This window comes from Cryptomeria japonica, chromosome 10 (genome assembly GCF_030272615.1).
Source record: "Cryptomeria japonica chromosome 10, Sugi_1.0, whole genome shotgun sequence".
In the NCBI taxonomy this organism is placed as follows: domain Eukaryota; kingdom Viridiplantae; phylum Streptophyta; class Pinopsida; order Cupressales; family Cupressaceae; genus Cryptomeria; species Cryptomeria japonica.
In genome coordinates, this window is record NC_081414.1 from 297,954,509 (window position 1) to 297,971,105 (window position 16,597).

General features: G+C 36.5%; 1 protein-coding gene across 4 annotated transcripts in view; it reads right to left on the reverse strand.

The window, feature by feature from the left end:
- Nucleotides 1-6,894: 6,894 nt before the first annotated feature.
- Nucleotides 6,895-16,597, reverse strand: part of LOC131040901 (uncharacterized) — a 42,564-nt gene continuing 32,861 nt past the window's right edge. For all 4 annotated transcript variants that reach the window (XM_057973856.2, XM_057973857.2, XM_057973854.2 and 1 more), the window contains 2 exons: nt 7,420-7,656; nt 6,895-7,313 (listed from right to left, as the gene is read on the reverse strand). In XM_057973856.2, coding sequence (XP_057829839.1) covers nt 7,305-7,313; nt 7,420-7,656 — 246 coding nt within the window. In that variant the 3' untranslated portion in view covers nt 6,895-7,304. The remainder of the gene's footprint in view (nt 7,314-7,419; nt 7,657-16,597) is intronic.

Sequence of the window (16,597 nt, forward strand, 5' to 3'; positions counted from 1 at the left end):
TTGCTAAATTTGAGAATGCTAAGGATAGAAGAAAAAATTTGTGTGAAAGCTTTTTCTATAAGAAAGATAATATGTCGCTTTTGGCCAAACCCTGGCACTCTGATTTTAACCCCCTTTCTAAGAAGTTCAACAAAATTCTGGTTTGGGTTTGGCTTCCTTACCTTCCTATCCATTTGTGGTTTGATTCTCTTTCAAGAAATAGGTGATGCTATTGGGAATTTCATTATGGTGGATAATGAATCCTTTGAGCTTTATCATACTACTTTTGTTCGCATTCTGGTGGAGCTAGATGTGTCTAAAGGACTACCAGCTGAGATTGTCATTAATTTCTCTTTTGGCAGCTGGGTCCAATCTTTGGATTACGAAGGTATTCCTTTCAGGTGTCGTAGAAGCTTTAAAACTGGTCATGCGGCTGGGAATTGTGGGTTGGAGAAGAAAAATCTAGTGGCTTCATGGTGGTCAGGGGCCTAATACTAGCATTATACGATCGTAAAGAAATCTTTAGACTCTTCTAAAGAGTCGCAGGATGTTGGGGTTTCTACTATGGTTGGTTCGGATTCTTTAATGGCGAAGAAAGATTCTTTGAATGCCACAAAGGATGTTTATGTGATTAAAGATGTTGTGATACAGGATGTCGTTCTCTCTTTTGCTGAAAATGGTTTGTTGTCTCTTACCTCGCTAGTTGCTTCACTGTGTGTTGATACAACTATTGCTCCATCTGTTGGATGTGGTCATGTGTCCGTGATGGTTGTTGTTCCCTCTACTGATGTTTTTTCTTCCAATCCGGATAGATCAGTGATGGGCTCTTCGGATTGGTCTGTTGCGGCAGCTAAAGTTGAAGAAGGATGGATTACTATAAAGGGGAAGCATTCAAAGACGCCCAAGCGTTCTTTTGATATGACTCTTCGTTCCCACAAGGCCAGTTGTAAATCTTGAGGGCCCTTATGGTTAGTTGTTTGGGCTGGTTTTTCTGGCCCTATCTTTGGTTGGGTTGCCTGTTGTCTTTTGGGGCAGACTCTGTTTTTTGGTTGTGGCTCTCTCCTCTTTGTTGAGCGATCTAGTTCTATCCCTTTTTTTATTTGTAAAGGGTTTCAGGTCCCTTCAAAACCTGTTTTTCATGTAATCAAAAACATTATAATAACCAACATAGTTACTACAATTTTTTAAAATTTCCTTACACCTTCAATATCTTCTTGATCAACTAAGCAACTTCTTTCCAACTAGAAAATTTAGTTTCAGAACCTTACTCAACCGCAACAACAATAGTAGCTCAACAACACAAATGCACAATCTTGCAATGAATAAGATAAGCTCATGCAACAAGACAAATATCTAGATCTAGACGTAATACTTCAGGTTTCATTCAAGATGGCCCTATCTACATATCCTTTTTTAAGAATGAAAATAATAACATGTCAAATGCCAAAATAGAAGACTTTATCTATACATACATCGCATGCATACATAGAATATCTATCCAAAAGGGAAGTGGTTGAATCCTTGATGCAAGCTTCTTCCCCTTTTACCTAGTACACTAACACATAATTATTAAATATATCTAAGATAAAAAGAGAAAGGTCATTTCACACATCAGGGGTCCCATCTTTTTTAAAGATTAATTTCAGCTACAATGATGAGATAAACGTCCCATACAACTTGTTGTCATCACCAACAAGGTCATAACTGTAAGAACACACATGAGTAGTCATTAATGATATTTCTAATCCTATTAATAATTTGCTTCATTATACAACTAGATAAGTTATATAATCAATATGTCTTATGGTCTTACCCTAGACCAAAGAATAGAACCTATATTATCAATCAGTTGGACTAATTTAATAACAAAACATTGAGAATAATAAATTAGGTAGACATAACATAAGAGATGCACACATTCCTTCTAATACACTAATGTCAATGCCAAACTTTGGAGATGTGTAGTTCCTAGCATATATCACATGCATGTTAGTGGTGAAAGCTAACTAACCCTATAAAATCAAGTAGCTCCTAAAATCTAACACTTGCATATTATTGATGAAAGTTTACTAACATTATAATACAACTAAATACTTCTTTTACAAAGTGCACTCCTATCATATTGGAGCGACAATAAGCTTATCTATAAATGGATCATAGGTTTTACTATTTCAATGATCACCTGAGGATGAGGGGGACAAGCTATGCTAAGAGAACAATTATCTACTACCTATGCCTTTGTAGAGTCCCTTTCTACACCCTAATTGTGATGCCAAGAAATCATATTGGGCTCAGTTTAGCATTATAAGACCATTATAATATTAGAGGATACAAGAACATTGATCTAAATCATATGGTCTTAAGGGAACCCTAGGCTAGTTAATCCAATTATAGTACCCCAAAAGGATCCATTAAGCTATGTGATCGTTTTATAGGTCTTGCATTCAAAATCTAACATACAATTATCACATTGAACCTACATAAGTTGGCCTCTATCCAAATACATATACATAACCAATACAAATTCATAAGGAAATGAAAGTCCATTCACTCCTTTCACTTGTTATTTGAAAATACATTATTTATTAGATAAAAAATAAATCCATATTAACAATATTAAATAATATCCTAATTTAGAGTACATAACATTTTGGTATATCACAATCATAAAGAATAGCACCCAAATATCCACAATTATATATGTATATGTGTGTATACATACTTGCATACATATATAAACCCCTATTAGTATTAAACAATGTCCTAATTTACAATACATATTTTTTTGTATATCACCAATCACAAAGCTTGGCACACAATTATCCACCAAGCATATATGTGTGTGTAGGGGTTCTATTGTTGACTACATTTATCACTCATCATTATATATACATACATACATGCATAGGTGATCTATAGATGTAGTCTCATATATTCAGTACACACACACACACACACACACACACACACATATATATCTCTGTGTGTGTGTGTGTGTACATATACATATACATATATGTAAGTAAGTATGTATGTATTTATGTATTTATGTATGTATGTGTGTATGAATAGAGAGAGAGATGCTTTAGCTATAGAACTGCGGTGATTTGTTCTCATCCCGCCCAATTGAAGGGATGGAGCCAATTCAATTAGCCGTATTCAATTCTACCCTTTCCAAATAGGTATGAACCCTTACCCTAAGTTTCAAATATATATCCATGGTAATACTTACTGTCAGTTGCCCACATTGGCAAAGGCAAGCATAAGAAATTTCATCCTAACACAAAACAAATCCAAGTACATATTTAGAGTAAGCAAATCATCCCCAATGATTAAGAGTCACTCTCACCATTAGCTCATTATAGCTTACTTTAGCATGTTAGCAATTTCTCTTCACTTGTTCATGGCCAAGTTCATCTTTTCTTTAATTCTTAAAAGAATAGATCTCTCTAGCATCTTGAGGATAGCATGCATCTTCCCATTTTATCATTGAGCTAAGACTCTATACCATAGAGTTCATCACACAAAGCTCTAATAATTTTAGTTGGGTCAAGTCTAAAGGTATTCTCATACATTACATAGGAGAAAGACCATGGTGACAATGACTCAAACTCCATCCAAGATTGCAGTAGATTTTGGAAATCCAAATACTACAAACCTCAAATTAGATAAGCTTAATGAGGATGGATTGTCTTTTGTCAACTCATACCTATATATAAGGGACATTAATTGGAAGTGTGTTCATAACCTCAAGCTCAAGCACACTAAAGAAGGATGAATGGTTATGTTTAGGAACAACTTCATTATTTGTATCCTAAGTTCACAAGGGAATCCTTGCCCAAGGACTACCTACGCACTCGCTCCCATATGGGACTGAAGTCCCATGTAGTTCTCTAAGGATTTCAACTATTAAAATGAGAACTTGGACTTTCCCTTGTTATATAAATACCAAACTCAATCAATTTGTTCACATACATCAATGAGGCATTGCCCTCAATGATCATTAGCCTTGAAGGTAGTTTCCCTAAAGAACCTAGGGACTAGCTTAACCAAGAACTTGCAAACGAGGCAATAAAATAACCTCAAATAATCGGTTCAACGTGTTAACATTTTGCATTACTAAGACAAGGTTATATAATAACCTCTACCTCAAATGGTCTAGATCATCAATCATCTTTATTTGAGCATTAAAATATCACTTGTTATAAATGGCCTACCTTAGACAATAATTTCTTGTAAGGACAACCTTAGACACTAATTTCTTATAAGAACAATTCTCTGAATCAAATTCATAAATAGGAATCATGAATAACAATATATATAACCAGATATAAAATAAATTCATTCATATGAAAACATGGGACAACAATAACCAAAATATCTTCGAAATGTAAAATTTATGCAAAGCACTAATATGGCTCCAAGTGATGTCTTACCATAATATTATTCCATGTTATCAATATGACAATCATATTTTATTACAACAACATGCATCGACAAGGTCACATAACAATGATCAATACAAAGACAAGTGGCAACATTATATACATTACGTCGTCATGTTAATATATGCACTCAATAAGAATATAGTAATGCTCTTAACCTTTTGATTTCATTTACCTTATAGTGTAACCCAATATTCTTAATATAACCCAATTCATGGACAAGATAATATTTGTCATTGTTATTTATGCAAAATATAACCTTAATGGTCAGCATTAAGTGATCTTATACAGCAACAATAAGTTTTTGAATCAACGTGTATTCACAGTTTTCAATTGTCATAAAATGTAGAAACATCATACTTCCCACATATCATTCAACAGCTGACTTCATGCAACCAAAAGCAACAATATAAATGCAAGGTCTTTGAACTCAATAACATTTCCTCGTAATTTAGTAGCCCATAATGGTATGAACTTTTATTAATTCAAGCATTTTTAGAAGGATAAATATCATAAGATATTTAAGCACAGATAAATCAATAATTTAAATTGGGTTAAATCCAACACAAGGTTCCCCCAAATTCTCACGATGACAAGTCACAAGCTATCATCCCTTGTACAACACATCTTAACACAGAGATCATCACACATCTATCATTCCCCGCAATTATTATTAATGATACAATAATCTCTTTTCCAAATATAATGATATTAACAAGATCGATCTTGACAAGGACCTCATACAGAACCAAAGGATATAAATTCTACCACAATCATTTTCAAACAAAAAACAAATTATTAATGATACAATAATCTCTTTTCCAAATATAATGATATTAAAAAGATCAATCTTGACAAGGACCTCATACAGAACTAAAGGATATAAATTTTACCACAATCATTTTCAAACTAAAAAACAAACTTCCCTAATCCTAATCCTAATCAAATCAATGATCTTTCAGCATATTACTTATATCAATGATATTATCAAAAGGACCAATTACCCCTACAACACAAGATAATGATAGTCAACATATTTACCCCAAATTCAAAACATTAATACAAAATTTTACGACAGTATATTTCTTTCCGTTCTATTTATCATTATTGCAAAGATTTTGTTTAGGTGATTTTACTCAACTCCATTCTCGTTTACAAGGCAAAACCCATAAGGAGGGTCATCTTTACCATGATCTCAAGAGTGTTTGTGCATAAATTATTCTTTATTGAGTGAGGGCCTTGATGATACTCAGTAACCTTGCACATACAACTAATAGAAATCCTTACTAGTTTGCTTCAATAGGCATCCTTGCCCTTTTCGCAAGCTCCAATATGAGAGTAGGCAAGAGATTGTTTTATATTTAAATAAAGGCTTCTACAGCCTTTCAAACTAACCCATTTTGAAAATATCTGACTACAAATGTGTTCCCTAAGGCCACAACATTTGAGGCAATTTGTCAAACAACCCAATTGCCTCACTGAGAGTGCATAATTCAGAATTATACACTATATGGGAAAGTAAAGTGTACAAGTGTGCTAAGTTGTAGGAATGATGTTGAAGTTGTTGAAATCTGCATATACATATTTCTCTCCTGCTTCTTTGTCATGTGCAGCTTCTCATTTCTGATCAGAGTTCAAGTTTAGGTGGCCTATCGTCTTCTTCGAAAAGAGGGGAAGTGATTTTCCCTACTGTTCTTTTCGGCTGGTGGACCCTGGCACCAAAATGAATGCAAAAACCGAACCTCCTCTACCATACTCTGCTCAGAAACAAGGGTTCAAAATTACACGGCTGCTGCTGGTGTCATTTTTTATAATGCTATCGGTTTCCTTCGTGCTATCATGGACATCCATACCCTGCCTTTACACGTCCTTTCCAGAAGAGTTGATGGTATTTGGACACCATTCACTCATATATGATATGCTGGTCACCTTCCCTCCCACCAAACTTCCTTCACATTCATTTAATTCCCCCTGTCAGGCACCCGTGCCTGCACCTTAGCTCTCTTCTCCATCTGTATACTGGAAGCCCATAACGAGTGTGCAGAAAACTATGGCTTCCCATCCTTCTCCTTTAGTCGTTTCCTCACATGATGTTCTACTTTTTTTCAAACTATATGTTACAAATGGATGGAGATGTGACGAACACTCCCCTCCCCAAAGTGAAACATTTTCTCATTTGAAATGGCTTTCATTGCTTTAACTGTAATGAGAAAAATTGACAAATATGTTGCAGGTGGGTTCTGCACTTGCAAGTCTCAAATCTGAACAAGCTACTAACTAATCCACAAGAAGGATCTCCCCTACAGATCATGAACATTATACTTACTGAGAATTCTAGTGTTTCAATCAATATAAAAACCAAACTTTGAACCAACGCTGAATCTAGAAAAAATGACAAAAGCAATAAAACAATATATGTTGATATGCTTGAAAATAGCATGCACTAAAGTAATGGAGTGAAGAATGAATCTTAAATACAAAATTGTCTTAAGAAACAACATCAATAATTTCTCCAAAATAACCACAAGCAAAGAGCCGAGGCAAACCTCAAAGCAAAATTACATTTATAGTGGATAGGGGAACACATGCTACCTAAATGATAAGCATGGGATGGATTACGAGATCATCCTTGAACTCAAGGGACTTAAAATTACAGCTGAGAATCTTTTAGCTCAGTTTCATGCCCTTCTAGTTCAGAAAAATTGAAATCAGACAATTTTAAAATATGTTAAAATTAATCCCCAGGCAAATTTACAGTCACTCTAGCCATCAAATTCCCCCAGGGATGACCTTGCCAATGAGACATGTTACATGTATTTTGAGTGTACCTGATGATCTACTACACTCCAATGCTACTCCATAAAGAACAGAAATGCAGCCTCATGATTTCTGCATCAGACAAGACTTCATCAGTCAAACATTTTAAAAATTGTTAAGCCTAGAGGTTGAAAAGCAGAGAAGTAGCAGTCTAGAAGGAAATGTGATATAACAATACCTGTATAGGTAAATACAATTTGAATTCAGGAGGAAGTTCCTCTTCTGAATAAAGCCGATCAGCAAAGTATATTCTACGAATTCGACAATTGGCATGAACTTGGACACGAAGTGTTTCTGCATAATTTGTACCATACGCGCGCCTTGTAAAATCGGCAAGGTTGAACTGAATCTGGTTCCATCCATCTTCCAGTTTCAAGGGCATAGTACAGATATATGGCTTCACACGTGTAATTGCCTGCAGGACAAAATTCCCACCATTTTCAACTTGTTTTTTCTCAATGGCTAGAACTGTACTAATGACCAAATGCTTTCTAAAATTAACATGCTTTATGATTAGTTGCATCTGATCCAATGAACTCAACATCAAGGATAGCAAAACACAAATGCTGCTGCAAGAAAAGAAGTAGAACTGCAAGAATTATGAGAATGAAAACCAAGAAGGAAACTCATTCAGACCAACTTCCAACAAGAGATAAACAGTAGTGATTTGGAAGCACTTATTAAGTTCGTATAGCGATCTAAGCAAAGTTAGCAAACATTAAAAGCATAAATAAGATTTGCAAATGGAGATATTAATAAAGTTAGCTGCACCCATCAGGATCTTTACTCTATATTAATAAAGTAAATTGCAATTATCAGAATTCATTTAGTATTTACAGTACACTTATTTTAGGATTACGTTTATTTTAGGTTGTAGTATGTGTTTATAGGTATCACGAAAGAAAATCTCAAAAAAGGAATCTAGAGTTGAATTTTCTTATTATATACGGTTGAAATGTTCTCATGAGATTAATTCTAACAACTGCAAAAAAAAATTTGAATAGGCTACTAAATCAGAGAACTAATAAGACAATCTGGAGAGAGCTTGTGCTGGTTATTAAAATTGTGATTCAGTTAGTAATTTAGATTTGGCCTCAGCCTCTCACCTTCCTATGGGCACAAACAATGAGGCAAAGGGTCAGGCTTTCGTTGAAGGGCTTAAAGCTGAAAACTTTCTGAAAATCTCCAACATTATGATGCAGTAAGGCTCCTAAATAATCACCAGTGCAATGATTAAGGGAGGAACCCCCAATTGGAAGCTCAACCATTATCCTGTTGAAGCCAGGAATTTAGCTTCATGATTCTCAAGTCTCCATTTATCACATTGCTTCAGAGAAACAAATACACCAGCGAATCGGTTGCCTAATGAGTTTGTCAATTTGGATGGTTTAGAGCTTTTCCTGGTACTTCAGTGGATGAATGAGATGGATTTAGGGAGATACTTCTAAGATATCATCTCCCTTAACCGTTATGCTCCCATGGAATGACCTTTAACGGTTCCCTTGGCTTTGGTCCCTCACATTTATTTAATTGAAGATTGTCACCCCTACCTCTGTGTTCTGTTAAAATCCAAACAATGGTAAGCAGATTCTGCACTCAGATTATAACCCTAGCTGCAAACTTAACCAAAACTACAACTTCTTAGTACATTAATCTTAGATCTGCTGAAAATACAAAAACCAATGAATAAATAAATTAGAATAATACTGCTTGCTGTCTGAATATTCTTCTATTATAAATTTCATTGTTTAAAAATTATGCACCCTTGGTCATTAAACAGGCGTGCTGAGTTGGGTGCATAAAAAAAGAGTAAACCACTAATTAAAGCTAGAGATTTTTTACATTTTCCATCACTTACAATCTCTCCAAAAGTAGGAAAGCTAAACGCTCCTGCACCCAAAATAAAAACTTAAAAAACAGAAATAAAACAAACTAAAACCACCAAAGAGCCGACTCAATAATTACACCTAAATTTAGGAGAGCTAACACTAGATAATAAAATATAATCTTCTAAATTAAAGAAAGCTAACAGTAAATTTAAAAATTTTAATATAGCAGTTTAATTCACTAAACATAGGATGTTTCTACCCTCAGCTTTAAGACTTCAGACGTTGTCACACATCGCCCCATTGCAAATGGGGACCTCTTTTTTTTTGCTTTTTAGGTTAGGTTTTTGGTGTCTTAGCATTTTGTCTCCGATTTCTCGTCTCTGCAAATGAGTCGGGGTTTCAAAATTTGGGGAAGTCATCAAAGTCTAAAAAGTGAAGGAGCAGTCAAAAGGATGTCATGATGTTACGAATGGGCTCATATAGGCCAAAGGAGTAAAATCGCAATTTCTAGGGATCAATTCTGACAACTTCCTATTTTTAAGAATTTCTGCTTTTTTGCTTTTTTCTAAATTTAAAAAGTATCGTTTTTGGCATTTTGGGGCCAATCTAGGAACCTGATTTTTCGGCCTGCCTTTTCCAAAAATAGAAAGTTGTTTTTTTCTAAAAATTGCTTTTTGCTTTTTTGATCATGGATGGTTTCAAGTTCAGAAGAAGTGTCAAGTCAGAAGAATTCATCCAGAATGCACCAGTTGTGAAATATTTTTCGAATCTAGATAATAAATTCCCAAAAAGCTAAGTTGAAGATCTAGAAGAAATAGCTAAGTCTGAAACCAAAATCAAGAAATTCCTTGTTCAAATCATGGAGGTCGCCTGGAAAGATGAAAACCTCCTGGAAAGATGAAAATTTTCAACTAAGTGTCTTGGCGTGGTAAAACTTTCTCAAGCTATCATCAAGTCCGCCAATACCTTGACCAAACTTTCCTTGTGCACTAGCCAAGTCCGCCCAAGCATGTGAGAAATCTTCCTTGGGAACTGGCAAAGTCCACCCAAGGCATTGGCAACATTTTCCAAACCACACATGAAGTCTGCCCTCCCTTAGGAAGAAATTCCTTGAGACAATAGCAAGTCCGACTAAGGAGAGATAGGCAAGGAAATTGGTTAAGTATTGGCACTTGGAGAAGGAAAGTCTGAATTTTCTTTTGCCCTCTAGCATGAGAAAAATCCTATCAAGGAATCAAGTACGCCTTACCAAAATGAAACAATTCTCAAACAAACATTAAGGTTGTCTAGTGCCTAAGAGAATTTCTTGTGTCAACACCAAGTCGACCCTCCCAAGGCACAAAGTTCCTCAAACACATCAAATCCGCCCTAGCCAAGTTGGAAAATTTGTTGATCAAAGGTGAAGTCCGCTCTTGGTGAGTAAAGAAGAAGTTTGCCAAAAGCAAATGCGGAAAACAAGGAAAAATTCGTCCAAGGGAGAAGGAGAAATTATTAAAGCAAAAAGATAGAATCACAAAGAAATTCGCCCAAATTTTGGAAGAAATTGCTGATGGTAGATGGTTTAAAACAAGAAAGGAAAAAAGTCAAAGGCAAAAGTAAAATCTATGTAAGTGTTGGAGGTAATAAGTAAATAAAGCAAAAGGCTCAAATCCAAGATGAGTTCACAGAAGGAAAGAGTTTGAAAGATTGTGACAAAAAATTAAAGCAAAGCAATTCGCCCAACTTGAGAGGAGAGAATGAGGTGGAATAAAAGCTGATCACATGTAGAAGTTCACCCAATTCATGAAAGTATTGAAGGAAAGAAAGTCAAATAAAGCAAGAAGGAATTAAAACAAAATTCGCCCAAGTTAAAGACAAGACTTAGCGAACTTGAGATGGATCAACTTGAGTTGGTATTGCTTGAGTTCCAACCTTAATGCTTTCTCAAATCTTTATCTCTGCTTTCTGCTTTCTCTTTTTATGATCTGATAGGTAGAAATTTGTCTTTGTTTAGGCCTGCAATACTGGCATCAATGCTTAATAAGACACCTTTGTTGTCTGATTTTACCTTATTTGAATTTAAATCTCCAGTGTTTTATTTATGTGACGTGTCCTTTACTTCAAAGGCCAGCTTCCTTATTCCCTTAGTGCCACACCTTGCCTCATGTAATATCGTGGATTTAAGGGGCTTAGGCATGTGCTGGGATATTAGGGGTCAAAAGAAATGGTGAGGTGGATATTTTTGTTTTTCATTCCAAAGTTTTGGTGGGGACCAAGCAATGATATGTTAGAGAGGGAGAAGAATGTGAGGTGATGTGGGATGTGGAAGTGAGTGAGGGAAGTAGAGGATGTTGGGGGAAAGGGAGACATAGGGGATATGGAGGTGGGGAATGTAGGGAAGGGTAGGGCATACCATGGGGTAAAGTAGATGGAGGATGTGGGAGGTATAAGGGGTAATGAAGGGAGTTAGGATATGTTGGGAGTAAAGGGAGTTGGAGGTATAAGGGGTAGTGGAAGGGTAAGGGGGTGTGGGCTAGGATAGGATCGGGTTATGAAGGTATAGCAAGGGTTTGATGGTGGGTCAAGATAGAATAGGGGTAGGTGGTAGGGTGGTGTTGATGTGTTTTTTATGCACATGCGAACACAGAATAAAATACCTAAAGGGTACCTTATCCTCTCTTGAATAAAGCCTCTGAATGCTGAAGATGTCGCGAAAAGGATCAATCGGGATGACTTCAAGGTTCTTTTTGTAGGATCTCTATGTGTGGATAAGCTCTCTGTGGTATGATGTGATTTTGCTAGAATCACAAGGGAACTTACACTTGACGACCTAAACGTCTGATTCGCTTTGAATATTGCTGGAACACAGGATTTCACTAGCCTAGACTTTTTGAAAAAAGAAAAAAAGGATGAGGGCGAGGAAAGGATCTAATTCTGATACTAAGAAATGTAGGAGCAATGATTGATTTTTGATGAAATTCTAACTAAGTCTTGTTTTGACATCCCAGGACCATCTCCACAAGGTTAGTGCGATCTTCGGAGGAAAGCTTTATGATGTTCAGATCATCGCTACAGGCATAGACACCATCAGGCTAATGCATATCAATGAAGAAGCAACAATTGAAGTTGAGCTTAAGCTGAATGATTCCAGTTGACTACACAAGGCAAGTCTGCAATCAACAAACTGCTAGTAGTATGGATATACGAATTTCACCATCAATCAAACACATTTCTTCCACTCATCTAATAACATGAAATCAAATTTGAGAAGTATAGAAACCATGCAAATTGTTGAATCGACCCATAGATTTCACCATTTCTTCAATGAAGTTTTACAAGTCTTTTACAACATCTTGGCAACAATCTTTGCCTTCTCTTGCTATTCTACTCTAATTGCTATTCTATCAACTGACTATTTACTATTAGCTATTATTGACTAACTATTGACTCCCTATTCACTAACTATTAGCTTTCTATTATCCTTTACAAATGAAGAGTTGGGGCTTATATAGTGCCCTCAATACCATTCAATGGCTTGGATCAATTTGAGATCAATGGCCAAGATTTTACAATGAAACCCTAATTAGGGTTTGTTACAACAAACTTAATTCTGACCAATGAAATAATTGCATTATTTGGACACGTCTTCTCTGGAATATTCGACCAATGGATAGCCGGGGTAGGTACATCGAAGTTTGTGCCATCTCCCATGAGTCAGGTACATTGAATCTGGACATGCTAAGGTGGACCAACCCGATTAGAGGAGTGATGACTAGGATGCCACCTTGTCTAACACTTGGTTGATGCTCAACTTGGTGATGCTTTCCTTCAAATGCTGGACTGGAAGATATATGGAGAAGGTCGTCCTTGTTGATGCTGGATTGGAGGAGGTCGTCCTTGTTGATGTTGGACTGGAGGAGGTCATCCTTGTCCTGGCTTGATCTTCTTTGATGAGGGTCCGCCAAGTAATTGATCCTCCGACTCCGGGGCCGCCATTTGATGCCTACACAAAAGATTAAAGTTAGTCTTTGAGCATCAAACCTTAAAGCATAGAATTTAGGACCTTTCAAGAGAATGATTTAAGATATTAATTTGGAAATGACATGATAAATCCAAAATTCTAATTTTTCAAATTAATGGCAATGAAATCAAAATAAATCTTGAATAAGAACTTCAAAATGATTCTTCATACCTTCTCCTTTGAAAGCCTAACTATAAAACCTTGGAAAATGAAGAAAGAAGACCGGATTTTGCTGGACAAGGGTTGAATTGTGGTCTTCCTTTGGATGAATTACGCCTCAATTAGCCTTCAAAAGCTTCACCTTCTTTAGCCTCCAACATTTAGCAAATTCTGGGATTTAGCCTCCAACTTAGTAAGAAATTTGCCTCCAATCTGCTAGATTTCGCTCCTCTAATGTGCTCCTCAAATTTGCATAAGAAGGAATGAATGAATGATTTGAATTTTGAAACAATACTCCTTCCTTATATAGGGCGCTCACCCTAATTCTTGTTGAGGCCGACTTGACAAAAAGGAAATAAAATGAAATAAAACCCCCTTTTTGAAGGATGGCCGACTTGGCAAATAAAGGCAAATAACAAATATTGAGCGCTCAACTTAATTTTTTCATTTTTAAAATTAATTTTGATGCCTTCAAGGTGGATTTTCAATTATTTCAAGGCCTAAAAAATTAATTAATTAAATTGCCAATGCCTTAATTAATGCGAATTTAATCCAACCTCCCAAATGTCTTGAATTTGGGTAATTTAGTGCAAATTGGGGAATATCAAGGTTTGATCAATGCTTAATGAAACTTCCTAATGATTTCGCCCTGGACCCTCTGGAAGGGTCAAGAGCGATTTTTTTATTCTAGGCCATAATCCACCTTAGCTTGATCATTGAACTCTTCCAAGGCAATCTCCAAGGTCCATTTCCTTGCATCACTTAGTTGGCTCATCAAAATTTTGAAGGAAATAGTGCATCTAGGGGAATTTTGCTCTGGACCCTTTGGAAGGGTCAGGAGTGAAATTCATAATTGGGCTCAAAATTTTCATTTTCTAAAGTTCAAAACCTCTTCAAGGCATTCCAAATAGGTTCTTTCACTGAATTCCAGGCTTAGTTTCATTCAACTTAGGAGGAAAAGGGTGATTTTAGGGTTTTTCGCCCTGGACCCTCTGGAAGGGTCAGGAGCAATTTTTCCTCCTTAGGCTTACTCCATCAACTTTTGTCGAATCTTTCACTCATAGCTACACAATGTTCTTCCTCATTCACTCCACCCAAGTTTGACTTGATCTTGCAAGGTAAAATAGGGGTTTTTCAAATTTTCGCCCTGGACCCCCTGGAAGGGTCGAGAGCGATTTTCCCTCTCTGACCTAGAATCATCAAGTTTTGAAGCAAACAATTACTCATTAATGGTCTTAAAGGTCATTTCTACCTTAGTGCATCCTTGCCTTAGCAAAAACTTAAAAGGAATATGTTGATTTTATGATTTTCGCCCTGGGCCCTCTAGAAGGGTCAGGAGCGAATTTTGAGTTTTAGGCATATTCCTTCATGCTTTTAACTTCAAATCACTTCTAAGGCAAAAAACATCATGCCTCTCTCCCATCCAAATCATGAATAGCAAGATTTTGTCTTAATTTTGAAAGAAAAGAGGAGAACTTGGAAATTTCGCTTTGGACCCTCTGGAAGGGTCAGGAACGAATTTCCTTCTTGGCTTCAAAATTTTCACTCTTAACAATCCCACTTCACTTCAAGGCAATCCAAACATCGTTTTAAACCCATACCTAGGCTTAGCTTTGCTCAAAATTTGGATAAAAAGATAGGTTTTAGGATTTTCGCCCTGGACCCTCTGGAAGGGTCAGGAGCGAATTTACTTTTCTAGGCTTGGTTGCTTCTTCTTGACTATCCCAATTATCTTCAAAGGACAAAAGATACTTCCTCACATTCATTCAAACCATAAAAAACCAAAAATTGTTTTGACCTTGCAAGAAAAAGGTGATTTTTAGGAATTTCGCTCTGGACCCTCTGGAAGGGTCAGGAGCGAAATTGCCTTTCCTGGGCAGAATCCTTCATTTTCTTCATCTCCAAACATACCTAAAGGTTTCAACATGCTCTTTCCACCTTTCACCATGCCTTTAATATTCCAATTCGACCAAACTGAGCAAGAAATGTCTCCCATAAAGATTTTCGCCCTGGACCCTCTGGAAGGGTCAGGGGCGAAAATTAGGTTTCAAGCAAAATCCTTCACTCTTTTAAGTTGAAACTTTCTCAAGAGGCAAAAGGGAGTTGTCCTTGTTTCATTCATGCCCAAAACTTGACCCTTTTCATTGCAAGATGAGAGCTATTCAAAATTTCGCTCAGGACCCTCTAGAAGGGTCAAGAGCAAATTTGCCTTCCTTGTCCAAAATTCATCATTTTGCATGCTTCCAAATCTTCAAATGTATCAAATGATGTCCAATCTTCATTCCAAGAGACCCTGCACATAAAAAGTTAGCCAAAATTAGTGATAAATAAGCTCAAATAAGATTTTCGCTCTAGACCCTCTGGAAGGGCCAGGAGCGAAATCTTCATTCCAGGCTAAAATCCATCATTTTTTTAAGGTTTTCAAACATTTCCAAAGTCCAAACATGTCCGCTTTTCCCTTCAAAATGCCTTGCAAATCAAAATTTGGTCAAATAAGGCAAGAAATGAGTCCTAGGTTGATTTTCGCTCTGGAACCTTTGGAAGGGTCAGGAGCAAAAATCACTTTTTAAGCAAAATCTTGATCTTTGAAATCATCCAACTCCCTCTCAAGGTGAGAACATTCAAAAACACCTCCACACATGCCTTGGAAACTAGGAACTTGGTCTTGATAAGTGATAAATTGAGGTGTACAAGGATTTTCGCTTTGGACCCTTTTGGAGGGTCGAGAGCGAAATTCCTAATCTTGGCCAAAATCCTGACTTCATTTTCACATTTTTCCATCCAAACAAGTGTTTTGCCCTCAAAGATGCCTGGGAACGAGTTGGTTCTAAGTTTGGGTCAAACTAAAATGTCTTAAGGAGAATTTCGCTCTGGACCCTTTGGAAGGGTCAGGAGCGAAATTTGACATTTTAGACTCTCCGTCAGGATCATTTTATGGAATATAACATTTAAGTATAAGAATTATACTTTAAGTTATATTCCATATATACTTTCAGGATGTTTGAGAGTGGTTTCAGACCTCCAAGAGTTATATTGCAAAATCTAGTTTTTGGAGGATTCTTCAGTTTTCCAGACTTAGTCAAATTTCAGGATCAGGACATTCCAGACTTGGCCAAATTTCAGGATCAGGGCATTCCGGACTTAGCCAAATTTTAGGATCAGGGCATTCCGGACTTAGTCAAATTTCAAGGCATTTGAAGATCAGGATTACATTTCAGACTTCATCACTCACCAACTCGACCTAACTCAGACCTTCAAGGATGATACCCACTCACAAAGCAAGACACAATTAGCATCAAGCGCAAAACCAGGCCCTAAAGAAGATTCTCAAAGAAACCCTAACCTGGAGCACCTGCTGACTCCCCTGG